The following is a 25,321-nucleotide window of genomic DNA, read 5'->3' on the forward strand; positions in this document are numbered from 1 at the left end:
GCAGGGCCCAAGCACTTGGGCCATCCTCCACTGCACTCCCTGGCCACAGCAGAGGGCTGGCCTGGAAGAGGGGCAACCGGGACAGAATCCGGCGCCCCGACCGGGACTAGAACCCGGGGTGCCGGCGCCACAAGGTGGAGGATTAGCCTAGTGAGCCGCGGCGCCAACTTTCTAGAATATTATTAAAATTACTTTCCTCTTACATACTTTTCAAACATGACTGGTAAAAATTTTTTAATTTTTTTAACATTTATTTATTTGAAAGTCAGAGTTACACAGAGGAGAGGCAGAGAGAGAGAGAGAGAGAGAGGTCTTAATTCCAATGGTTCACTCCCCAATTGGCTGCAACAGCCAGAGGTGCACTAATCTGAAGCCATGAGCCAGGAGCCTCCTCCAGGTCTCCCACGCGGGTGCTTTCCCAGGCCATAGCAGAGAGCTGGATCAGAAGTGGAGCAGCTAGGACTCGAACTGGCGCCTATATGGAATGCTGCTGCTTCAGGCCAGGGTGTTAACCCGCTGTGCCACAGCGCCAGCCCCAATTTTTTAATGTTTTAAGACTATTTTATTTATTTGAAAGGCAGAGAGAGACAGGCACACAGGGCAAGAGACAGAGACAGAAGGATATTTTCCCCAATGCCCCTGTAACAGCCGGGACTGAGCCAGGCTGAAGCCAGAAGCCGGGAACTCAGCCTGGGTCTCTCACATGGGTGGCAGGGTGGCAGATACCTTAACCCTCACCTGTTGTCTCCCAGGGCGTACATTAGCAGTAAGCGGGATCCCAGCCCAGGGGCTCTGATACAGGCATCCTAAGTAGTGTCTTTTTTTTTTTTTTTTTTTAAGATTTTATTTATTCACTTGAGAGGTAGAGTTACAAATAGTGAGAGGCAGAGAGAGAGAGAAAGGTCTTCTTTCTGTTGATTCACCCCCGAAATGGACAAGGGCTCCAAGCCAGGAGCCAGTAGTGTCTTAACTGCTACGCTAAACACTGGGCCCTAAAATACTCTTAATTACATTTGTGCTCAGCTCCCAGCTTCCTAATTGCCTCTTTTTTCTGCCCAAGTTTTTCATAACATTGCCTTATCAGTGTTTGTGTTTCAAGGCATCTTCCTGCTGACTCACTGCAGCCGAACCCAAGCCCAAGTCCTCCTGACAACACCAGACCTCACTTCAGCACTGCAGGTGCAAAATCACCAGCGGAAAGCAGAGGTTGAAAACGTGGCACAAAGCACGCTTATGGGCAGGGCTGCCTCTGGGGCCTCAGGGCGCCCCAGGCGCTGAGACTTCAGAATGCGAATAGGAAAGCTGAGAATAAGACAGACAGATCGCTATCCCGCTTCAGAGTCTGCGAGGACTCTGCGCTCCACTGCTGGATTTTAAAATCCGCACTCCCCACAGCGGCCTGCAAGGCCACCCTCCCCCAGGACCGCACTCATCTCCAGCTCCTGTCCTGTCTGCCACGCCCCTTCCCTCGGCTCTGGACACCCTTCTTTCAAGTTTTGTTTTATTTGAAAGAGTCACAGTGAGAGAGAGAGAGAGAGAATCTTCCATTCGCTGGTTCACGTCCCAGATGGCCACGACGGCCCGCACTGGGCCAGGCCAAGGCCAGGAGCGCCTCTCTCATCTCCCTCGTGGGTGGCGGCGGCCCAGACACTGGGGCCGTCCTCCGCTGCTTTGCCGGGCTCGTGAGCAGGGAGCTGCACGGGAAGTGGAGCAGCCGGGACTCGAACCAGCGCCCACGCGGGATGCCCGCCTCGCTCTGCCACAGCCTCGCCGCCGGCGCCGTCACTATTTGTGCAAAGGAACGAACGCGGCCCAGGAAAAAGGCAGGCGCGCCCCGTAACCCGACGCCCTCCGCGCAGCCGGCGGGAGGCGGAGGCAGGGCTAAGCCGGGGCGTCTTCCCGGCTCCCCCGACGCCTGCCTGGACCCCCGACACGCTCAGCCTGCGCCCCGCCCCGCTGACGTCACCAGCGCGCGTCACGGGCCGCGCTCCGCCCCCGCCCCGCCCCCCGCCGCGGGCCTCGGCGCCGCTCCAAAGCCTACCCGGCTCCTGTGGCGACAGCCGCTGCTGAGGCGGCCGCTCCCGGGGCTGCGGCCACCGCCGTGGGGCCGCAGGAGACGGTGAGTCGCCTCGACGCGTTCGGCAGGGACACCTCCGCCCCCGACCCCGCCGCCTGGACCTGTAGGCAGGGGGGCTGGGCGTCGCGCCCCTCGGGCGGAGGGACGACCTCGGCGGCCGCGCTCCCCCCCCCGGGCCGCGCGGTGCATGCCGGGCGTCGTAGTTCCGCCGCCCCCGACGAACGCTGCGGGAGCGCGCGTGCGGACTGCGCCTCCCAGAATCCAGGCGGGCGGGGGCGGCGCGCGCAGACCGCGGGTCGAGGGGCTGCTCGGAACGCCCGCAAGACCTGGGCGGGTCTCCGCGCTCGGCTGAACTCGGCTGCGGGCTCTGGAGGTAACGGGTTCCTGGCGCTGCGTAGCTGGGCCCTTGCCCCCGGGCGGCCCTGGGGTCTCGGTGTCTGCGGCGGCTGGGCTTCGGGGGCAGCCCCCCGTACCCCGGGCCGCGAGCGGGCCTGGCCCCTGGGTGGTGGGCTGCTGACTCTAGGGTGCTTGTCCCGCCTCCACGCATTTTGTCGGGGAATGTCGTGGGAAAATACCCTCGCGTTTTTAGCAGGAGACGGAAGGGGAGGAGGCAGCGGGCGCTGTGTCCTCGAGGAAAGGGGGTAGGGAGGAGGGTCCCCGAGCCGAGCAGCTGTGCCGGGCCGCGCAGGTGACCTTGGCAGTCCCTCCCCGGCCCGGCCTAACCGCGTGTGCAGGTCGGGGCCGTGGCTAAGTGCGCCGCGCTGGGGAGGCGGTGGCTTGGTCCGGCCTGGTGTTCGGCCGTCCGGAGCTTGGTGGAGAGGGTCCCTCGGGGGCCTCTCAACAGGTGTCAGGTGGGATGGGGAGAGCGGCTGTTGGTGCTGACGCGCGCTGAGGGTCGTCTGCGTCAGGCCCGCCTGGGGCCCTTGTTAAACCGACAGGTTCCTGGGACTCCCCCCCCCCCCCCCGCCCCAGATTGTGATGCAGTAGTTATGAGACGTGGCCCGGGATTTGCTTCTAATAAGCTCCCTGGATACTCTCAGGCACACTTGGGCCGACAGCGTGGAGGGCCCTGGGGCAGGAGACCTCAGGGGTTATAGGTATCTGGCGCCTGATGCCGGGCAGCGCAGTGCCCAGGGAAATGGCAGCGCTCTCCGTGGTGCGAAGCGTCTCCCCTTGGGGTTCACCTGGGAGTTGGGAGAGGAGAGGCGGGCCAGGCCTGTGTGCTGCCTGCCCCTAACGGGGGAGGTGTTCAGTCACTCGTTGGCTCAGATGGCTTCTCCCCAAGCACATCTGGTTACGAAACATTCGGAACATAAGAAAAGTTCGGGAATTCTGTAGCGGATGCCTGTGCTTTACCACAGGTCTGTGTAACAGATCTGTTACGTGGTCTGTTTATTTTGGTGCACTTGCTTGTACCTGTCAAAGTGGGTTGGAGACATCAGTGTGCTCCCCCACCAGAGAGTTAAGCATGCATGTGATTACCAAGAATTCCTCTCGCTTGCTGATTTGCAACAAACAGAGGTCCTAGGTACTTGAAAGTCTGTCTCCTTGCCCTGAGGATCTGAGGAGGTTTGGAGATTTTTCCATAGGATGAATGGGTATTGCATGTGCTCTTACGAGGATAAAAAACAACCAACCACGGTTCTAGAATTATCCTAAGAGCAGAAACTCGGTACGAGTGAACAGTACTTCAGGAAACACTGTTTGAGAGGGAGTGGATGGAATGTGTCCTAAAGGCCAGACTACCAGCAGGCTGAGAATGACGGAAGTGAGTCAGTTTGCATGCCTTGAGCCAGCTCTTTATCGGGTAAGTTTCCCCAGTTTGAACTTGCAGGTCTGCTGCGTGCTAGCTCTAGGGAAATGGCTGTCTCACAGCCGGCCAGCTCATGGTGCTGATGAGCTGGAGATCATGGCTCGGAGTCTCCTGACCCCAGTAGTTTGTTCCATAACGTCAAACTCTGACCCCTTGCCCCATTCATGTGTCTGAGAGAAGAAACAGGCCTTGTGACGTTTGGTCTGCACTTGCAGAAGCATTCAGAGGACACAGGGAGATGTGGTGTTGACACTGATGTCTGCCGGCTGTGTGGAGGATGTGCTGGTGAGAAGGCAGCGTTTGGGGGCAGTTCTGCACAGGACATTGGCCTTCAGTGGGGAGAAAAGGGCCGGCCTCGGTGACAGACTTCTTGTGTCCCCATCTGTCTCTGCAGTCAGGATTCTCCCAGAGCCAGTCTGCGTTGCGATACAGTGCTGCAGAGGAAGGGGGGTGCTCGGCTCCAGGCCTGCAGCAGAACCCCTTCCCCCTCCAGAGGGCCACCGCGCGGGGAGATGGCTGTCTGGCCAGTCCTGAGCCTGTGGTCGCTGGTCTGCTCACTGCTGCCCCTGCTCTGTGATCATCAGGCAGTGCTCTGGTGATGGTGACGCAGTCTTGGAACCAGCACTTGCCTACCCTGGAAGTTGACAGACCAAGTTGGAGGTCTTTTCTCTGCCCCTGCCAAGCCAGGTAACAGGTAGTTGCCTTCCAGAGCCTTGCTCACTACATCTGTGATAGGCGAAGGACAGTACTTTGGCCAGAGGAAGATCTGTTTGTACTCTCAGTGCTAAGAAGAGGAGGGTCGCGACGTACAGTAGGTTATTCCTCCACCTGCAGCGCAGGCATCCCACATGATGCTGGTTCTAGTCCCGGCTGCTCTTCTGATCCAGCTCTCTGCTGTGGCCAGGAAAGCAGTAGAAGATGGCCCAAGCACTAGGGCCCTTGGACCTGTGTGGGACACCCAGAAGAGGCTCCTGGCTTTGGATTGGCGCAGCTCTGGCTGTTGTGGCCATTTGGGGAGTGAACCAGCAGAAGGAAGACCTTTCTCTCTGTCTCTCCCTCTCACTGTCTGTAACTCTGTCTCTCAAATAAATAAATTTAAAAAGATGAGGGTCCTCTGACATTAAATGCAGTAAAAACATGAAGCCTTTGAAGTACAGGGTAAAGAGGTTCAATAACATTCTGGTTTTTTCCATGAAGGCAGTTGTGATGTTTTTGTAGTGTTGGATCATTTTTCCAGAAACCATTTCGTGTTACCTGTTCAGTGCTGCTGTTTTGTGGGTGCACTGACCCCCTGATTGGTCTGTCCATTGGATGACCCAGCACCACTGAGTGTGACTGCAAGGAGGTGTCAAGGGTTCAGTAGAAGCTGTGCCTGTGCCCAGAAGTGTTAATTGCAGTGTCTGGGCTTCTCCTTCAAGACGAGGAGGCCAGAGCAGGCACAGTTAGGGAGGGTATGCGGGTGTTTATTTCCTTGGGTTGGGTGTGAGGAGAATGCTCACTCCTACTACTTCTGGAAGGAAGTGGACCAGGTTTCATAGCGCTGATAAACATTAAGAACAGTAGCCTTACAAGTTAGGGAAGCAGACAGGATTGAGATTTTTAACATTTTGTGGCCATTTTTTGTACCTTACTAAAACCTGTCACCCAGGGAGGTGGTGGTACAGCTGTGGAAGCAGCCAGAGTTTCTAAGAGATTTGCCCAAGATTGCCAGATAACGGCAGAGCAGGGTGTCACACCTAGTTCTGACACAAATGGCTTGAACGGATAGCGGACAACAGAACTGCGGGCTCTCCCAGCCCTGCTGTGATTACGGCTCTGTGCAGTTGGCTATGGTCTTTTCATATCTGGATTTTTAACCATGAACAAATTTCTCTCTCTCTTTTTTTGGTTTATTATTTGAAAGAGAGTGAGAGGCACAGAGAGATCTTCTATCCACTGGTTCATTCTCCAGATGGCTGCAGCAGCCAGGCCAAAGGAGCTTCATCCAGGTTCCCACCCATGGGTGGCAGGGGCCCAAACACTTGGGCCATTTTCTGCTGCTTCCTCAGGCATCAGCAGGGAGCTGGGTCAAAGCTGGAGTAGTCGGGACTCGAACAGCACCCATATGGGATGCCAGCGTTGCATGTGGTGGCTTTACCTGCTGTGCCACAAAACTAGCCGCAGACAAAGGCACTTTGATGTGGAAGCCATCTCAGATGTGGCTGTGCTCTGGCCCAAGGGCTGTTGGGAGTGGGCCTTAGGTTAGGAATAGTGCGGGAGTTTCTTGGAGTAGTTTAGACACCACTTGGGACACACACATCCCGTATCAGAGTGCCTGGGTTCAAGTTGCTGCTCCACTTCTGATCCAGCTTCCTGCTGGCATGCACCTGAGCAGGCAGCAGACGGTGGCTCAAGTAATTGGGTTCCTGCCACCCACATGGGAGACCTGTGTAGGGTCCTGGGCTTTTGGCTTCTGCCTGGCCCAGCCCTGGCTTTGGGGACATTTGGGAAGTAAACTATCAGATGGAAGAATTCTCTCTCACTTTGTCCCTTTCTCACTCTTGCTGTCTCTCACTCTGCCTTTCAAATAACTAAAAACAAATGACTTTTTTTTTTTTTTAAAGAAGTCCGCTGAGTTTAATCCTAAACCTCACATAATCAAAAGTATGTATGGGTGGTTTGGAAAAGTACAGGTTGCAGTCCAGTGGAACTGGAATGGACGCCATAGATCTGGAGCATGGGGCCAAATCCAGACTTTTCTCCTTAAACCTTGAACACCATAGGACATAGTCTGAAAGGTTTGTGAACCAAAGTAGGACTGATAAAGAGAAGGGAGAAGTGTAGAAAGCGTCTCGGCTGTCAGGTGTGATGAGACGGGGAGTAAGCCTGCCCAGAAGCGTCAGCCAGGCTGCCGTGCCCGTGCCCTGCCCAGCCGTGTGCTGTGTGCTGCCTGGTGCCCCACACCCCGGCTCTTCCCTCTGGTTGTGCAAGTCTGGCTGAGCGACTGGGCCTTTGGGCGTAGCTCTCTGGTTCCCTAGCCTGGAGCTCCTTGCCTGCACCTTCTTGCAGGCCCTGAAGCCTCCCCTTCTCTGGGCCGCAGCGCTGTCAGGGTTTCATTTGGCCCCTGCTGCCTGGTGCTGAGTATCTTTTTTGCGTTTTTCTCAGGGGTGACTTGACTTCTCAGGGGCTCTGCAGCTCCGAGGGCGAGGACTGTGAGATGAGGAGCCTGCAGGAGGGTCTGTTGCATGCTGGCTGAATTGAGGAGGGAAGAGTCTTTCTAACAGGCAGACACTAAAAAAGGAGGTGGTGAGAAAGAAACTTGGATACTAAGGATCTTGCTAAATAAAACTACCTCAGTGTTGAGCCTGAAGAGTCCTTCCTGGCTCAGTGTTAGCAGGCCTCAGGTGACACTCCTCAGCTCTCGGGCATGCTGTATCACCCGAGCTCAGGCCTTCTTGTGTCCCCCAGGGGGGTCAAGCTCAGGTTCCAGGTGTGTGTGTGCCTGACTGCATTGCCTGGAGTGTGGCCACACTGACCCAGTTCTCTGGGGCCCGAGACAGGTTAGCCAGAGAGGAGCTGCATCTGGTGGTGGTTTCCCTGCTGTGAGAAGCCGTCTCTTGGATGTCAGGACTTCCTCAGAGGCTGGGGGCTGGTGGAGCCACCTGACTTCTAAGGCTTCCAGAAGCTGCCCAGCCCTCAGAGTGAAAGCATCTTTCTCTTACAGGCCTGCACCCCAGCCTCGCCCACCGCCTCCTTGCCCTTAGCTCCTCCCACTCTCCCCATGCCCTCTGCTCAGCCACTGCCACTGGGCTGGCCTGGAACAGCCCAGGCCTTTGCACTTTGCACTTCCCTGTGCCCATGGCTTGCTGCCTGACCTGCTTCAGATCTGTGCTGGAAGAACCCCTGCCCGGGAAACCTTCCCTGTTCAGAACTGCAGCTTCACAGCACTCCCCTCCCTACTTTGAGTTCCTTCGTGACACAAATCACCGTGTGAAGTGCTCTGTGTTTTACGGATGTCTGTATTTTCTACTCCTCCCCTCTCCCTTCTGCCCTGCCAAACACAAGCTGAATTGGGACAGATGCTGTTTCCCCAGTGCCTAGGAGAGCACCTGACATGCGGGTTCTCCATATTCCTGCCTGAGCCAGGCCGTGGGTGTGCGTCTGTTCTGGCCACCTCCCGAGACACGGGGCACACGTCTCTGCACTGCCTGCCCTGAGCACTGGAGATGCTGTTCTGAGGCAGAGTTGAGCTCTCAACTGTGTGTACGGTGGCTTAGGTTCCAAAGCTGGCCCTTTAGAGTGCTCACATGGCCTGCAAGCTGCGGGAGGCACAGGATCGCAGGGAGACAGTGCATATGTGTCCTGTTTTCCTCTCCAGCCTGGCCTTCCCCATGGGAAAAGCAGGGGGCTGGGTGCTGTACTTCAGTTGTTTTCTTTTTAGAGATTTATTAATTTATTTGAGAGTGAGAGAGGGAGAGCTCTTCTGTCCACTGGTTCACTCTCTAGATGGCTGCAATGGCCAGGGCTGGGCCAGGCCGAAGCCAAGAGCTTCTTCCAGGGCTCTCCCACATGGGTGCAGGGGTCCATGCACTTGGGCCATCTTGCGCTGCTTTTCCCAGGCCATCAGCAGGGAGCTGGACAGGAAATGGAGCAGCCCACCATGATTGCAAGATATGCTGCCTGCCTTTGTTGGTTGCTTAGTAAACATTTGATGCCTAAATCAGTCTCAGCTGAGACTTGGGATCCTGTCATCGTTGATGGCCTTCCAGCCCTGAGAGGTGGTCTCTGGATATCAAAGTGAAATGTAACCGTGACCAAACATCTGGCAACCCCTCACATGACGTGAGCCCCAGTTTCCCAAGATCCAGAAGTGCTTCTGTTCAGATGCTGACTTGGAATGATAGTCATTGAACTTCTGTATATCAGTTCATGTCATGCAATATAAAATTGCCACTTGCAGTTGCTTTCATTTCCATTCCTCCTGCGCACCTTTGTTGACTGCTGTGTCCTCGCTGCAGGAGCTGTTAACCACAGAGCAAGTTACGGATGTACTTTTCTATGCCCCAGGCCACCATGCCCAAGACCGCATCTTCTCAGGACTTTTTTTAATGGGCTCTGCAGCACAGCTCCTTACTGTGTGTGCTTTTAGAGTGTTCTTGCAACATCAGCTGTCTGCAGTAACGAAATCTCACCCAGGGATGACCACTAATCTGCATGTTTTGTGTTTTCTTTTTTCTGAGTCTACCTGGGACTGCTCTAAGGGTCCATACAGGCCCTGACTTGGGTCACTGCAGCCAGTATTCTTCAGCCAGCAGAACATTCTTCCGATAACTGACAGAATGCCCTGTAATGGGAGATATCTAAATGTCACAAGGTGAGACCCAGCCCTCACTGCTGTGAGAGAAAGGAGAGGGCGCTAGTGTTCAAGTGTACACAATGACACTGAGGTGTGTGGAAGAAAAAAGGGGACCCTAGAGATTTCCATTTGGGAACTTGGGCAAGGCCTGGCAGTAGGCGGAGCCCTTCTCCCTGGGCTAGTTGAGGCACTGATGTCTGAATTAAAACTCTCCCACCTGAGGGGACATGGTGTGTGTGGCCACAGGGCTTGGCTGCAGGTAAGGGCCTGGTGCTTTCTTGAAGATTCAGATGGCACATCTTGATCTAACCCAGCAGAGAACTGGTTAAAATAGTCAGCTGAAAGACTGTCCATTTTGTATCAGCTGAATGTAGACAGGGGTAGAGATTTTTTGCTTTTTGGGGGTCTCCATTTTGATCACTTCTGTGGTGATTCTTAAGACTCGTGTATTTCTAAAATTAGTTGTCCTCTTGGTGACCAGGCTCTGCTTGGGGACAGGTGCAGATGACTTGTTTACTCACTAGCTGTGGTTGCAGCTGTGTCTGCCCCGCATTTCCCCTCCTGTCTGTTCTTCCTCTAGTCTCTGTGCCAGGAGCCAGCTCCTGAGTGCGCCGTGCCTGGGTGGGCTGGTGGGGATGCCTGGCCAGTGGGTCTGGTTGTGCACTCAGCACTGGCTCCAGCCAGTGACCTCGGGCAAGCTCTTGGTTTTATCAGTTATCTGGTGGGGATTTTATTACCTACACTCCTGTTAGGTAACTTTCTTCTGGCTCTCTAGACAGGGTCTCTGAGGCCAATGTGACCCTGGGTGACGCTTATAGATTTAGGCCGTCCATCTGTCTGCAACCCCGGGGAGATGATCTGATCGAGAGGCCAGACTCATCCAAGACCCGTACCAAGGTTGTGTGCCGTCTGAGGAGAGCAAGGGCTGTGCGGAGCGTTCTCTCTTTTAGGCAGAGCTAATACAGAGGAATACACATAAAACCAGCACAGCGTTGGGAGAGAAGAACCACTCAGTGGGCTGTCCATCCTAGACAGATGAGAAACACACATAAAAAGCTTCCATGTGCTTGTGTTATGTAAACAAACTACCCCAAAGTCTCCCTCCCTGAGGAAACTGCCCTTAGGAAATGTCCACTTTTTGTTTGTTTGTTTGTTTTTTGGTTAAAGATTTATTTTATTTATTTGAAAGAGTTACAGAGAAAGGCAGAGACAGAGAGCAAGGTCTTCTATCCACTGGTTCACTCTCCAGATGGCCACAATGGCCAGAGCTGTGCCGATCTGAAGCCAGGAGCCAGGAACTTCCTCTGGGTCTCCCGTGCAGGGGTGCAGGGGCCCAAGGACTTGGGCCATCTTCTCCTTTCCCAGGCCATAGCAGAGAGCCGGATCAGAAGAGGAGCAGCCAGGACTAGAATTGGTGCCCATATGGGATGCCAGCGCTTCAGGCCTGGGCATTAACCTGCTGTGCCACAGCGCCAGCCCCGAAAATGTCCACTTTCAAAGTGGATTCACACCATCCCACTGCGGCTGTGTTTGCTGTGCAAGGCCATCTTCCTATGTTGATGAAAACAGATCTAGATCCCTGTTAGGAGTGAATACAATTACTTTGTACTATCTGTACAAAGTAATTGAACAAGGTCCTTTTGGCTGAGTAGCAAGACAGTGATGCAGATAAACATCTTTGCCGTGAATCTTGGCTCCCGGGTCTGCTGATGTCCTTGAAGGGAACTATGAGTCAGACAGCATCACAGGTAGCACAGCTGGCCTCCAGCAAAGTCACACCCACCCACCCTGCTGTCGTTGCTTGTGCTGCTGGCCGCTGCAGGCAGTGTCGGTGGTTTGCCAAGAGCTTTGACAGGAATTGAGCATGATGCAAACTGTAGCTGTTGCCATCATCATAGTTCCTAGAAGTCTTAACTGTTTTTAAGTTCAAAACCAAACTTTGAGTCCTGTCTTTTTGTTTGTTTGAGAGGCACAGAGAGACAGAGGCCTCTCATCTTTGGCTCACACTCCCTCTCACTCCCACCCCACCCCACCCCACCCTCTGCAGAAAGCCTGGGAGAAAGTAACTCAATCCAGGTCTCTGACATGAGTGGCAGGGACTCAAGTACTTGAACCACCGCCTGCCCTCACGGAGTGTGCGTTCGCACGAAACGAACTGGGCGCCAAGACTCAAACACAGGCATTCCGACGTGGGACGTGTTCACCTCAAGCAGTGTGTTGACCGCTGCGCCAAGTGCGTGCCCCTATGCCTTTTGATTTTGCTTCTGCTCAAGAGTAACAGATTTGTTCTCCGTTTCCTTTTTTCTTGACTGTTTCCTCTTTAGCATGCTCTGCTCACACATCCATGAATGCAAATGCTGCAGCTATTTGTGTTTGTTTTTAAAACATTTGATATCTTTTAAAAAATCATGCATTGGGGCCAGAGTTGTGGTGCAGTGGGTAAAGCCGCCACCTGCAGTGCTGGCATGGGTGCTGGTTCGAGTTCCAGCTGCTCCACTTCTGATCCACGTCTCTGCTGTGGCCTGGGAAAGCAGTGGAAGATGGCCCAAGTCCTTGGGCCCCTGCACCCATGTGGGAGACCTGCTAGACGCTCCTGGCTTCGGATCAGTGCAGCTCCGGCTGTTGCGGCCTTTTGGGGATGGAATCTCTCTCTCTGTGTCTATGCCTCTCTCTAACTCTGCCTTTCAAATAAAATAAATAAATCTTTTTTTTTTTTTAATTATGCCTTTATTTGAAAGGTGGAGAGACAGAGGTCATCTGTCTGCTGGTTCATTCTCCAGCTGCCTACAACATCCAGGACTGGGCCACACAGGAGCCAGGAACTCCATCCAGGATTCCCACGTGGGCTGCAGGAACCCAAGTACTTACTTGAGTTATCATTTGTTGCCTCCCAAGCACATTAGCAGGAAGCTGGATCAGAAATTTGGAGTAGCCAGGACTAGAACTAGCACTGCAATATGGGATGCAGGCATCCCTAGCGGTGGCTTGCCCTCCTATACCACAGTACTCGTCCCTGTTTGTGTTTGTTGAACACTGGGTGACAGGATCTGAGCTACGTGCTGTTCCCACCTTTTGTGCCTCATCTTTACTCTGAATCAGGGGCTGCTGCCACCATTTTAGTGTTGAGAAGACTGACACAAGAGTCAAGGGGCTGGGCAGGACAGCGGGCATGGAACCTAGTGCCTGTGCCCCTCCTGGTGCAGATTCTCACCTTGCTTAGCCTGTGATCCACAGCTCACGCCTCCCACAGAGGGCACAGTGGCACTTGGGACCAGCCGTGGCTGTCAGGCGGGAGCAAGCAGGGCTGTGTGGGAGGAGAGCAGACAGATGGGAAATCCGATCAGCCTGTGGTCCCTTCTGTGTCAACTTCAGCTTGGTGTAAAGTACTCAGAATTCCCAGGGCATCGTATCAGAGTAAAGAGTGGTTCACAGCCATCAGTGGTCTGTTTTGTCTGAGAGGGCCTGCCTCTTGCGCTGCTTCCATCAGCACAGTGGAAGACCGGCCATGGTGTAGATCTGCTGGTGCTAGAACTGGCAGCCAAGGACAGCAGTCCCCTGCACTGCCAGCCATGGAGTGTTCTGCCTTCTTCAGAGGCTCGTGGGGCGCTTTTCCTTCCCACCCCTCACCCACTCACTATCAGCTGATAGAAGGCCAGTTCTGCACTAACTGGAATGCCTGCCTTAGCCCTAGTCTGTGCAGGGCCTGGTGGGGAGGAGCACTGTCATTCAGTTCCCAGGGAAGGAATGGCATCCATGTCCAGGTAGTAAGTGCTCCACTGTGGTCATCGTCGTCTACACCTTTAACACCTGTGTGAGTCACCAGCTGGTAATGTTGAAACAAGCACTGAGATTGCAGGACCTGGTGTCACTCTAGGCTGCTAGCTGCTTCTCTGGGTCTGCTTTAAGCCCTGAAAGACTCCAGCCTGCCTGTGAGGGTGTGCTGTGTGAGCCTGCAGCCTCTGCACTGGCTGAGGCGTGTTGTATGGTCTGGAGGAAGCCATGTGATTGGAACTCCAAAATGATGGTAGCTGGGCTATGGCTCACTTAGAAAGAAGTTTATGTGCCTTCAAGTCTAGATTTATATATATATATATATATTTTTTTTTTTTTAAAGATTGATTTATTGGTTGGCGCGCCGGATTCTGTCCCGGTTGCTCCTCTTCCAGTCCAGCTCTCTGCTGTGGCCTGGGAGGGCAGTGGAGGATGGCCCAGGTGTTTGGGTCCCTAAACCCGCATGGGAGACAGGGAGGAAGCACCCAGCTCCTGGCTTCGGATCAGTGCAGTGCCAGCTGTGGCGGCCATTAGGGGAGTGAACCAACAGAAGGAAGACGTTTCTGTCTGTCTCTCTCTCACTGTCTAACTCTGCCTGGCAATAAATAAATAAATAAATAAATAAAGATTGATTTATTTATTTGAAAGAGTTACATAAAGAGAGGAGAGGCAGAGAGAAAGGTCCTTCATCTGATGGTTCACTCCCCAATTGGCCGCAATGGCCAGAGCTGCACTGATCTGAAGCCAGGAGCCGGGAGCTTCTTCCAGATCTCCCACGCGGGTGCAGGGGCTCAAGGACTTGGGCCATCTTCTACTGCTTTCCCAGGCCATAGCAGAGAGCTGGATGGAAAGTGGAGCAGCTGGTTCTCGAACTGGTGCCCATATGGGATGCTGGCGCCTCAGGCCAGGGCATCAACCCATTGTAAGGACTTGGGCCATCTTCTACTGCTTTCCCAGGCCATAGCAGAGAGCTGGATGGAAAGTGGAGCAGCTGGGTCTTGAACTGGTGCCCATATGGGATGTTGGTGCCTCAGGCCAGGGCATCAACCTGTTGTGTCACAGCACCGGCCCCAGTAACATATATTTTTAATGCTTGTTTTTATTCCCTGTCAGTAGCTAAGTTGAAATTAATTAACCAGTAATTGACTACAGGAAGTTAGTTTATTTCTGTCTTGTGTGCCAGGAGGGAGGCAGGATGAGGGCCCATGTCCGTCTACACGCTGCATTGGCTTCTTCTCACATCCTGACACTTCTGCCTACAGCTCATTGATCAGAGCTTAGCCACGTGGTCACAGGGACAGCATAGCTAATTCACGGCTGCCCTGAATAACAGGGCAATTCTGTAATGAAGAATATGCAGAGAAAGGATTTGGGTACAGCTGGCAGTGTCTGATGCATTCTTTATTAGGTTGTCATTTCTCAGCACGCTGTGATTCTGCGCTCCTTTTTCCAAAGTGATGGGGCGAAACACAGCCTTGCTTTCACACAGCTGATGTTTATCTGCACGGTGACTTGCTTAAAAGCCTCTCTCATAATAGCCTCTACTCTTGAAGTGCCTGTCCTGGTGTAGACACTGACCTCTGGAGTGTACTGTTCAGCCTCACAAGATCTCATTTTCCAAGTGGGGAAACCAAGGCTCAGAGGGATTAAAGAATGCATGCTGGGGATCCAGGGAGCGCATCACTGATGGTGAGGAAAGGGAGGCGACCTGTCTCTGAGTGCCCCTGGCACGGCTGAGTGGTACCCAGAGGATCCCCTGAGGATAGCGAAAACCCAGAGTGAAGGGGCTGGTGCAGAGCTTGCTAGTCCCTTCCTCCTAGTCAGATCTCAGAGCCCTGGAGCAGCCCCTGGAGCCTGGTTGCTCTGGTGGCCCAGGCAGCAATCTAGCCACTCCAGAGGACACAGTTCCCCACCTTGGGCCTTGGGTCCTCACTGTTTCATCTCGTCCCCCAATCCCTTCCTGCCTGTTGGGCCCATAAACTCCTCCTCTCGGGACCCTAACAGCACCTTTCTGTCCTCTCCTGGTGCCCTATACTTGCTCTGCAGCTTTAGTCACAGTTTGTAATTAGGTTTTTGGTGTGGTTACTTAACATGTGTATCCCCTACCTGGTTGTAAGCTAGAATACAGGGATCTCTGTTTACCCCTACCATGTTCCCAGCCTGTATGTGCTGTAAAAGTGACTGTCAGCGTAGCTGACGGACTTGACTGCTGCATCCGCCCAGACGGTTGGTTATTCTAGGAGGAAACACTGTCCTGCTACCCTGCCATAGCCTTCTGAAGGCTTTGCTAAGCGGCCACCACACAGACTGTGCTGGAGCCCATCCCTGGGGTGCTTGGGGGAACAGGACAGAAGACAGCTGTAGGGTGTTGCTCAGGCAGTCCATGGGCCATCCCTTGAAGGCAACACCACCAGTCGTAATGAGCCCTCTCTCACTGCATCCTGAAAGCCCTGCATGGGTCAGGAAGTTTTTGTGTCCACATCTCAGTGGGCACCTCCTTCGATCAGTGGACAGGAAGCTGTGGGCGAGGCAGAATGCTATCTTCCGTTTCCCCAGCATGGCAGAATGCCCTGCTCCTGGCCAGATGCCTCGGACCTGCCTCCTGGGGAGGGAGGAACCCTTCTGAGGCAGCTGGCATCCTGTTGTCATGGCGGCCTTGAAAGCAAGCCCTCTGCTGGTGGAGTGGCCTTCCCAGAGGTACTGCTGGCCTGGGTGCTCCCAGGTAGGCCCCTACATGTCCAAAAGGAAAGGCCCTTTGGAGGGTTGCTAGATCTCTCCCTTTCCAGAGTTGGCCAGGAGTTTTCGTAAGCAGGTAACCTCTGCTGTGACAAGTTTGGACACTGCAGGCCCAAGCTACTCTGGGCTGGGATCCTGCAGCACATTCCCCACCCCCTGTGGAGTCAGTGCTGGTGGTGTTTGGGATCAGACCCACCCTGAGCAGTGGCATTGACCCCTGTCTCGTTTTCATTGGCTGTGGACAGTCATACAATAATAGTAAGTTCCATTTATTCAGTGTTCATGTGTGCCAGGCCCTGCACGCTTGCCCTCAGTGTTTATGCACTCTGTTTTATCTCCCAGTTAGGGAGGCACGATTACCCACATGTTCAAATGAGGAGAGAGGCACAGAGGATGCATGACTAGAAAATGATGGAGCTTGGTTTGAACTGGTCTGATACGGAGCCCACGCTCTCAGCAGCTTGCTTCATTTACAGCCTTCATTTACAGTGGCAGTATGCACTTCCTTGGGATGGGACCTGGGTAGAACAAGTCACTTTTCCCCAGGAGGGACCCAACAATCCACAGGCCGCTCTTGTTCACTGTGGCTCTGCAGCCCTGACCCTGCCCAGCTTCTAGGCAGGTAGTGCTGTGTTCCCTTCTATTGCAGTGGGGGTCCCCTAGTGCAGTATTCTCCAGATGTGATTCTGCAGCCTTCCTGGAGGTTCCTGAGGCCTCCTGGGCAGGGGAGCAAGCTGGAGTTTAGTTTAGTAATAGCACAGAAACCTAGTTAGTGGGATCGGTGCTGTGGCATAGTGGTTAAAACCGCCACCTGCAGTGCTGGCATCCCATATGGGCGCCAGTTCAAGTCCTGGCTGCTCCACTTCTGCTCTGCTGTGGCCCGGGAAAGCAGTGGAGGATATCCCAAGTGCTTGGGCCCCTGAACCCACTTGGGAGACCCGGAGGAAGCTCCTGGCTTGGGATCAGCACAGTTCTGGCCATTATGGCCATCTGGGGAGTGAACTAGCAGATGGAAGACCTCTCTCCCTCTGCCTCTAACTCTGCCTTTCAAATGAATTAATTAATTAAAAAAAAAGACCTAATTAGTTACCCTTCATTTTTCATTGTGTTGGCCTTGGTGGTGTAGAAGCCTGAACTGACTCTAAGGTAGAAGCACCAAACTGTCGTGGTCATTGTTAAGTTGTGTTCTTCACCACCACGCATTCCAGTGTCACATGAGAAGCAGTGGGCAGGCTTTTGGCATAGCTGTTAAGATGCTACTTGGGATGCACACGTGCCATCTTGGAGTGCCTTTGTTCAAGTCCTAGCTCCACTTCCAATGCCAGCTTCCTGCTGATACAGACCCTGTGAAGCAGCAGATCATGGCGCAAGTAGTTGAGTTCCTGCCACCACGTGGGAGACCCTGAGTTCCTGGCTCCCAGCTGGGTAGTAGGAACTCAAGTACTTGGGCCATGATCTGCTGCTGTATAGAAGCAGCGTAGCAGGAACTTGAACTGACACTCTGATATGGGATGCCAGTGTCCCAGGTGGTGGTCTAACCCACTGTGCCACAATGCCCAGCCAACAGCAGGCTATTTTATATTGTGCAAGGTAATGTTTCAACATTGGTAGGTCTGTAAAACAGTGACTCAGGGTTTCCAGTGATCCAAACTGGTGTTGGAAAATTGGGCCAGTATACAAGATCTTTTCCAAATGCAAGGTAGACTCATGAATTTTTTTAAACACTGAACATGTTAAAAAAAATTCTTTAAAGATTTATTTTTATTTGAAAGGCAGAGTTACAGAGAGAGATCTCTTTCATCCCCTGGTTCACTCCCCAAATGGCCACAATGGCCTGGGCTGTGCCAGGCTGAAGCCAAGAGCCCTCAGATTCTTCCAGGACTGTCCTGTCACCTCTCTGCCTCCCTGTGCCCATCTTGTTCTGGGAGAGCCTCTTGTGCCCAGGAGCTGTTTGGGCTGGGGCAGTGGGCATACTGCTTTATCTAAGGCTAAGTGTAATGCTTTCCAGCACTTGTAATGCTGTGCCTAAGAAGTAAAAAACAGGGATTCAGACTCCTAAGAAGTCCTTGCGAACACCTTGCACTGTGACCGCAGGGCTGTGTGGCCCTGGGCATGGAACAGCCTTGCAGACTTCCAGCTACTTAAAGGCCTGCCCATGCCTGGCCTGAGTGAGGGTGGAGCTCCTCCTGGGCCTGCTGCCAGCACACTGGCATCCCAGGGCATGTCTCGTGATTCTGAGGCCAAGTCAGGGTTATCACTTCTCAGATCCTCACTCAGGACCCTCTCTCGGACTTCTGAAATCCTGAGGAGCTGGGAGAGAAATGAGCCCCATCTGGACCTGTGCTGGGTGTATGCACTGCTCCACATAAGCAGCTCAACGAATTCCCCATCTCACCTTACAGGATTCACTGTGAGCCCTGAGACCACGTCCACTGCAGATGCTTGTGGAGTGAGTCTCGCTGCCTGAGGAGCCCATGAGCCCTGGAGGTACAGTGCAGCTCTGTGCTCTGCTGTCCTGGGCATGGGCACCCCACTGCCTGTTCACACCTGTGGACAGCGGGGATTAGTACCACATTGGCGGTCGGGCAGCCTTCATGATCAGCTTGGATCTCTAGCACTCTTCTGTAGTCAGTGCTCCTATATACTTTCACCCTGGCTAATAACCTTCATATGCCACAAAATCCAGTGTGGAGGGAACCTCTGGTCTCCCAGAGAAGCTACTGTACAGTGTACAATAGACTTGTCAAGGTTTTCAGACAATTGCCTATTTTTTCACAGTTCAGATAAGATCTAAACAGAGAAGGACAAGAGGCTGCCCAGCCTGTGCTAGTGGAATTCACCTGAGGGGTAGGAGCATGGGAGAATCACTCCTGAGTCTCAGACTTACACCCTGCCCCTTCTTTTCTTGGCTTCCATATCCTGAAAGGATAGTACACAGGCAGCTTCGATAAGAGCAGGTGGTTTCGTCTCACAGTGGTCAAAGAAGTGCAGGAAAAAAATGTTATTTTAATATTTCATTTCAATGTTAACAGTGGTACCCAGAGTTGGCAGTGTAGGGGTAGGTGTTTGGCATTGTGGTTAGTGCGCTACTTTGGATGCCTGCATCCCGTATTGGAGTGCCAGCTCTGCCCCCCATCCCAGCTTCCTGCTAGTGCCCACCTTGGCAAGCAGGTGATGGCTCAAATACTTGGGTCCCTGCCACCCACATAGGAGACCTGGGTTAAGTTTACAGCTCCTGGCTTCAGTTTGGCCCACCTGGGACTGCTGTAGACATTTAAGGAGTGAATCAGCAGATAGAAGATCTTGTTTTCTCTAGTTTTTAAATAAATAATTTACACATACACACAAAGGTGGCACTGTAAATCGGCATCATCCTTCTAAAAAGGCGTAAGATGTTCACATCAAAGAAAGGGAGAGTGTCAGCCAAAGGTGTTCCCTGCTTCTCGTGAAAGCAACGCGGAGCACGCCGAGTGCCCCCCGGACTGGTCAGTAGCCCTTTCACGGCATCCTCGCACTAGTGGTGTGGAGCCCTCAAGCTGCAGATGTTAAAGGACTGAAGGTGTCCCACAGCAGCTGCATCTGGCTGACAGCAGAGCCATTTTGTTTGCCTTCAGTTTTTACAATGTTACTGATGTAAACTATACACCATGTAATTCACCCACTCGGCCTGCACAGCGCAGTGGTTTTTGTGCATCCACAGAATTGTTCAACTGTCAGCAGTTTCGGAACATTCCATCTCCCTAGAAGGAAGCCCCACGTTCTCCTTATACCCCGCCCCCCTCCCCCCGACCCAGGCAACCACTAATGAACTTCTGTCTCTGGATCGCCTGTCCGGGACACTTCCTGTAAATGCACTCGTACAGGCTGTGGTTGGCTGTGGTTCATCCAAGCTGTAGCATGTGCCAGTGCTTTATTCCTTTTCACAGCTGAGTGTCATACCCTGAGATGGACAGACCAGTTTGCTTATCCATTGGTAGACAGGGGCTGTGTCCACCTCAGAGGTGTTTTGAATAATGCTGTCATGAACGTTTGTGTGGACGTTTTCCTGTGGACATACATTTCAGTTTCTTTTGCGTAGATGCCGCGGGTGTAATTGCTGGGTCACATGTTAGCTCTAGGTTTGCAGGAACTGCCAGACTGTTCTGTGGGGTTTCCCCAGCAGTGTACATGGGTTCTAGTTTCCCTACACAATGCTTGCTGTCTTTTCAATCTTAGCCAGCCTAGTGGCTAGGAAATGGCATCTTAGTGTGGTTCTGATTTCATTTTCCTTATGAAAATATGGAAAAAATTAGCATTAAGGAAATACCTATTCTTTCCTCATTTTAAAAATTGGGTTATCTTTTTTGTTACTGAGTTCTAAGACTTCTTTTTTTTTTTTTTTTTGGACAGGCAGAGTTAGACAGTGAGAGAGACAGAGAGAAAGGTCTTCCTTCTGTTAGTTCACCCCCCAAATGGTTGCTATGGCTGGTGTGCTGTGCTGATCCGAAGCCAGGAGCCAGGTGCTTCCTCCTGGTCTCCCATGAGGGTGCAGGGGCCCAAGCACCTGGGCCATCCTCCACTGCCTTCCCAGGCCACAGCAGAGAGCTGGACTGGAAGAGGAGCAACCGGGACTAGAACCTGGCGCCCATATGGGATGCTGGCGCCGCAGGCAGAGGATTAACCAAGTGAGCCATGGCGCCGGCCCTCTAAGACTTCTTTACATGAGTAAGTGAGTGAGTGTGTGTGTGTGTATATATATATTTAAGATTTACTTATTTGAGAGGCAGAGTTACACAGAGGGAGAGACAGAGAGGTCTTCCGTCAACTGGTTCACTCCCCAAATGGTTGCAACAGCCAGAACTGGGCCGATCTGATGCCAGGAGCCAGGGGTTTCTTCCGGGTCTCCCATCTGGGTGGGTGGCAGGGGCCCAAGCACTAGGGCCATCTGCTGCTGCTCTCCCAGATGCATCATTTAGGAGCTGGATCGGAAGTGGAGCAACCGGAACTTGAACCAGTGCTCATATGGGATGCTGGCGCTGCAGGCAGAGGCTTAACCTACTACACCACAGCACCAGCCCTACATGAGTATGTTCTAAGTGCAAGTCCTTTATCAGATAAAAGGACTTGTAGGATTTGATGGTGTCCTTGGAAGCCTAGATGTTTTCAGGTCTGATAAATCCCGTGCCTTTTGTTGTGGTGGTGTTGGTGTCCTAGGAAGCCACTCATTAACCCAAGGTTATGAGGATTTGTGCCTGTTTTCCTCTAAGAGTGTTGTCGTTTTAGCTCTTCATCCATTTCCTTCAGTTGTTCACACTGTCATGTTACTCTATAGTTGAAACCACAAGCTTGGACTTAGTCCTTCTGGACCTGCCACTGATTCGTTAAATTTAACGGAACGCCACTCCCTCCCCTCTATGGTCTGGCTGTAAGAGCTCCAGGTTCTACACTTTTCACTCTGTATCCTTTTGTGAGTTCTCTACATATTTTTTTTACTTTTGGCTTAAAAAACTGAATCCCACATCAAAATTATATTTAGTCTTTTATGATGCTAAGTAAGAGTGAAAGTGACTTCCCAAGGAGACTGAAACTTTCCTGCCTCTTCCCCCAGGGCTGGACCATGGGTGCTTAGGCTCTGGTTGTGGGGTAGGGGTGGGGCAGGGGGTCAGGAAAAGTGTTTCACTTTTGTTCCTTTGTGCATGAGATAAAGATCTGCAGGGGCTGCTGGGAGGAGAGGGGATGCAGAGGACCCAGCTGAGGTCCTCAGAGGCAGGGACGGCAGCGTGGTGGGAGTGGCTAGTCCTGTCTGACCACACACGGGGAAAGCTCGGAGCCACACCTGTGCCCTGGCCAGGGGCTCCAGTGCAGAAGGTGCAGCCTGTTCTCTCCTGACAGCTCCTCAGAGCCCGGCCTGTCCCGTGTGTCCAGGTGAGCAGTGTAAGGGGCCCGACCTGCCTTTCTTCTCTGAGGACAAGAAATTTGAGGTAAAAAACTAACAGAACACCTCCTAAAGTGCCCTCCCTGGGTACAGAAGTATTCTCCATGGCTGCCTCAGTGCCCCTAAATGTTAGGGGAGGGGGACCCTGGATTAGCTTCCCACACTGCTGGATGCCGTGCCTTCCACCACTGGGCCCTGCTTCTTGGGTTCTATCCTTGCCATCTGGTTTCCTAACAGGTAGTGAGGGTGACCATGGAGAGGGGTGAAGGGTGGTGGCTCTGGGCTGGGTTACCCCCAGGGAGGTGGGGCGACCTGGTGACCACTCTCCCTGAAGATGGGTACCACGCTGTTCATTCCAGCATGACTTATTATAGAGGAAAGTAAAAGGAGGTAGGACTGAGGGCAGGGGATGCTTCCAGGGGGAACCACAGGTTCAGCCCAGGAGCCAAGAGCAGTCACTTGGCCTGCACAGCATCCCGTGTGGCAGTGCGAGCCTGAGCGGGGGAGCAGGGTGGCTGAAGCCAAGTTCACGTTGGGTTTTCCCTCCAGGTCCCAGAAACACAGTGAAGATGTCTAATGAACCACCCCCTCCTTACCCTGGGGGTCCCACAGCCCCCCTTCTGGAGGAGAAAAGTGGAGCCCCACCTACCCCAGGTAACGTGCTCCATTCCTGAGGGTCCCCGGTGTGGCCACCCCAGACTGTATGATCTGATCCCACTCCAGGATCACCCTGGGCCCCACCTGTGTGCCACCACAGTGGTTTTAGTCCAAGTGCTGTGCTGCAGCCAGCTGAGCCTCCGTTTTCTGCCTCTCTCTCTCTCCAGGCCGCACCTCCCCAGCTGTGATGCAGCCCCCACCGGGCATGCCTCTGCCCCCTGCAGACATTGGTCCCCCACCCTACGAGCCACCAGGTCACCCAATGCCCCAGCCTGGCTTTATTCCCCCCCACATGAGTGCAGAAGGCACCTACATGCCTCCAGGTAAGTTGGGAGAGACCTAAGGAGACCATCGGGGTGGTCTTAGCGGGCACTCGTCCTTCACTGTGGGCAGCACCCACTGTGGGCAGTCGGTGCTGCCCACCCAGCCAGCCCTAGCTGGAGCTCCAGAACTGGGTGTAGAGCGTGGACCTGCTGTGCCACAGGAGGATGGGCTCCCAGGACTGATGGGTGCTACAGGATTTCTCCCTGCTGGGGCTCTCCTCACCAGCAGCTCTTTGGAAGTAGTGCTCAGGCCTGAGAAGGGCCTGTGACTCTTGCACAGGGTGCCAAGATCAAGAGGGCATGACCTTGGCACACTAGGACCTGACAGTGGGGAGAGCCCCAGGTATAGGAGACAAGCGAGGCTTTTCATCCTGTGGTCAGGGAGTGAGACTGAGTGCCCTGTTCCTGCATGCCAGACGGGAACAAAGCCAGAGACTAGGCCACGTTCCTGGCTCTTTCCACAGCTGTCTCAGGTCCCATGGGACCTAGAGTGTGGATGGCCACCTTGACCCAGAGTTCTAGCCACAAGGCCTCCCACTGACTCTGCGGCTTCCATTAGGAGGGTGGCAGTTCTAGGCCCCACCTTGTACCCCAGGTGTTGGGGGTCAGGGGTTTCATATTCACCTTTCACCAGGGGTGGGCAGCAGCCAGTGACCTCTCTGTCTTCTGTGCTGTTCCAGGTTTCTACCCTCCTCCAGGCCCCCACCCACCCATGGGCTACTACCCCCCTGGACCCTACCCGCCAGGGCCCTACCCTGGCCCTGGGGGTCACACAGCTACAGTGCTGGTTCCCTCGGGGGCTGCCACTACGGTGACAGTGCTACAGGGAGAGATCTTTGAAGGCGCACCTGTGCAGACTGTGTGTCCTCACTGCCAGCAGGCCATCACCACCAAGATCTCCTACGAGATCGGCCTGATGAACTTCGTGCTGGGTTTCTTCTGCTGCTTCATGGGGTAGGTGTGTGGTGCCAATAGGCTGAGGCCACTGGGGCTCTGGAGCCACTCCGCCCCCTCTCTTACACTTCACCTGTCTCTCCATCTCTAATTCAGGTGTGACCTGGGCTGTTGCTTGATCCCCTGCCTCATCAACGACTTCAAGGATGTGACTCACACATGCCCCAGCTGCAAAGCCTACATCTACACGTACAAGCGCCTGTGCTAACGGAGCTGGGACTCAGTTTCCCCACCTGTCAGTCTGGTTCCCTGTGCTTCTGCTCCCTGTGCTCATGTGGTTGCTTTCCCACTCCCACCTGGAGCTGGAAGCTACGCCACTGTCCCCGGAAGTCTTGTCCTCTTCGCCTTGCTGTGCCCCGAGCATCTGAAGCTCTTCCAACAAAACTTGCCGTTGGATTTAAGGCCAAGGGTCAGTGGGTGACAGGATGGCACTGAACTTGTACCGCTGGTTTGCTTGGTACTGTCATCAGGAGATAAGCTGGGAAGGTTCTCCCATGGGGTCCTCCTACATTTCCGTCCAAGGTACAGGTTCAGTTCTGACTTTCTCCCTGGGACCAAAAGCAGCCAGACCAGCCAGCAATCCCTAGGTTGGGCCTGCAGTGGGGCTGTGCCTGGAGCCACAGTGGTTTTTGACCTGCTGGGCTGAAAGTAAGAGAGCCATCTGGAGTCCAGCGGAGTTGTCTGGAGCAGAACAGGGTCATGAGGTCTGGGTCTGGTTCCGAGGTGCTTTGTGCCTCTAGGGTGCGAGGGTAGTGTATCAGAGAAATGATGACTGCCAACTCTGGTCTTCAGAACTCTCAGGTATCCAAACCTAGGACCTCTAACACCCTGTACAAGTGCCCAAGAGCCACCTGGTGCAGGGAAGAGAGGACTCTGGGTGACTGGTCCTGGTAGCCAAGAAGGGACTCGCCTCTCACCCCACCCCCTGCTTGGTCTCTGGGTCAGTGTGCAGATCCCCTTTCTGGCCACACTTCTGTGAACTCTTGTATTTTCTGTGGCCAGAAGGAATGCCCATGAGCCTAACCCATCGTGTCCTTGCTGCATACAGGCTCAGCCTCTGCTTGGGAGGAAGGGCTTTCTCAGGGGTGGGTGGGTGGGTAAGTGGGGTCCGGAGGGCCCTCTCCATCTCTCCAATCATTTTATTGCCAGTAAGCTCCATGCCCTCTGCCCCAGCTGACTCACCCTGGCTGTGGCTGTTTCCGCATCAGGTGCGGCAGCAGGAGCAGCTGTGGCACTAGGCTGAGGACAGGCTGGGAACGAGGAAGTAGCAGCCACAAGTGGTAGGAGTGCCCTGGCAGACACCACTCCTGCCCTGGGCCTGAGCACAACCTTTCTTTCCTGAGTGGTTTGTTCATGAACTTGCTCCCATGGATGCTCTACCCTGCTGCTGTCCCTCTCCTGGTCTCGCACTGCCACTGCATGGCCTCCTGTCACTGTGAACCGCGGCCCTGTCTGTCTGTAGTTTCTCATTAAATTGGCTCCTTCACTCCCTTGCACCAGCCTCTGCTCTCTTGCCTGGCTTCCTTCTTTTCTGAGGGAAGGGGGCGGGGGTGCAGCAGGTGGGCTGCCAGCAGGGCTGAGTTTTCAAGGTCTTATGCTTACATGGTGCCAGCTGCCTAGGGACAGTACTGATGTGTAAGGACCTAAAAGGTCAAACCAGAGTCAGGGGTAGGCCCGTCCTGAGGATTCAGCTGTGACCAGGGCAGGAGTAGGCTGCAGCATGGCTGTAAGGGCACTGGAC

General features: G+C 53.8%; 2 protein-coding genes across 16 annotated transcripts in view; one reads left to right on the top strand and one right to left on the bottom strand.

Moving 5' to 3' along the window:
- C19H16orf96 (chromosome 19 C16orf96 homolog) overlaps window positions 1-3,007 on the bottom strand; it is a 72,622-nt gene extending 69,615 nt beyond the window's left edge. For 7 of the 9 annotated variants that reach the window (XR_011384447.1, XR_011384448.1, XR_007915637.2 and 4 more), the window contains exon 1: window positions 2,042-3,006. Coding sequence is in view for 4 of the 9 variants with exons in the window: in XM_070063985.1 (XP_069920086.1) it covers window positions 2,042-2,624 (583 nt within the window). In the remaining 5 variants the exon portion in view is untranslated. Of the gene's footprint in view, window positions 1-2,041 lie in introns of all 9 variants that reach the window. The other 2 variants (XM_051836156.2, XM_070063986.1) reach the window with 2 other exon arrangements.
- Window positions 1,970-25,076, top strand: CDIP1 (cell death inducing p53 target 1). 7 transcript variants are annotated; one of them, XM_070064026.1, is made up of 8 exons: window positions 1,998-2,119; window positions 11,273-11,458; window positions 11,964-12,085; window positions 21,604-21,692; window positions 22,196-22,300; window positions 22,471-22,626; window positions 23,307-23,580; window positions 23,677-25,076. In XM_070064026.1, the coding sequence occupies exons 5-8, from the start codon at window positions 22,216-22,218 to the stop codon at window positions 23,786-23,788; spliced, it is 627 nt and encodes a 208-aa protein (XP_069920127.1). In that variant the 5' UTR covers window positions 1,998-2,119; window positions 11,273-11,458; window positions 11,964-12,085; window positions 21,604-21,692; window positions 22,196-22,215; the 3' UTR covers window positions 23,789-25,076. The 7 variants fall into 7 exon arrangements, with proteins under 7 accessions (XP_051692137.1, XP_069920125.1, XP_069920127.1 ...); XM_070064027.1 differs by lacking the exon at window positions 1,998-2,119 and adding an exon at window positions 2,350-2,450; XM_070064024.1 differs by lacking the exon at window positions 11,273-11,458 and having other exon boundaries at window positions 1,982-2,119.
- The last annotated feature ends 245 nt before the right edge of the window (window positions 25,077-25,321 follow it).

This window comes from Oryctolagus cuniculus, chromosome 19 (genome assembly GCF_964237555.1).
Source record: "Oryctolagus cuniculus chromosome 19, mOryCun1.1, whole genome shotgun sequence".
NCBI lineage: Eukaryota > Metazoa > Chordata > Mammalia > Lagomorpha > Leporidae > Oryctolagus > Oryctolagus cuniculus.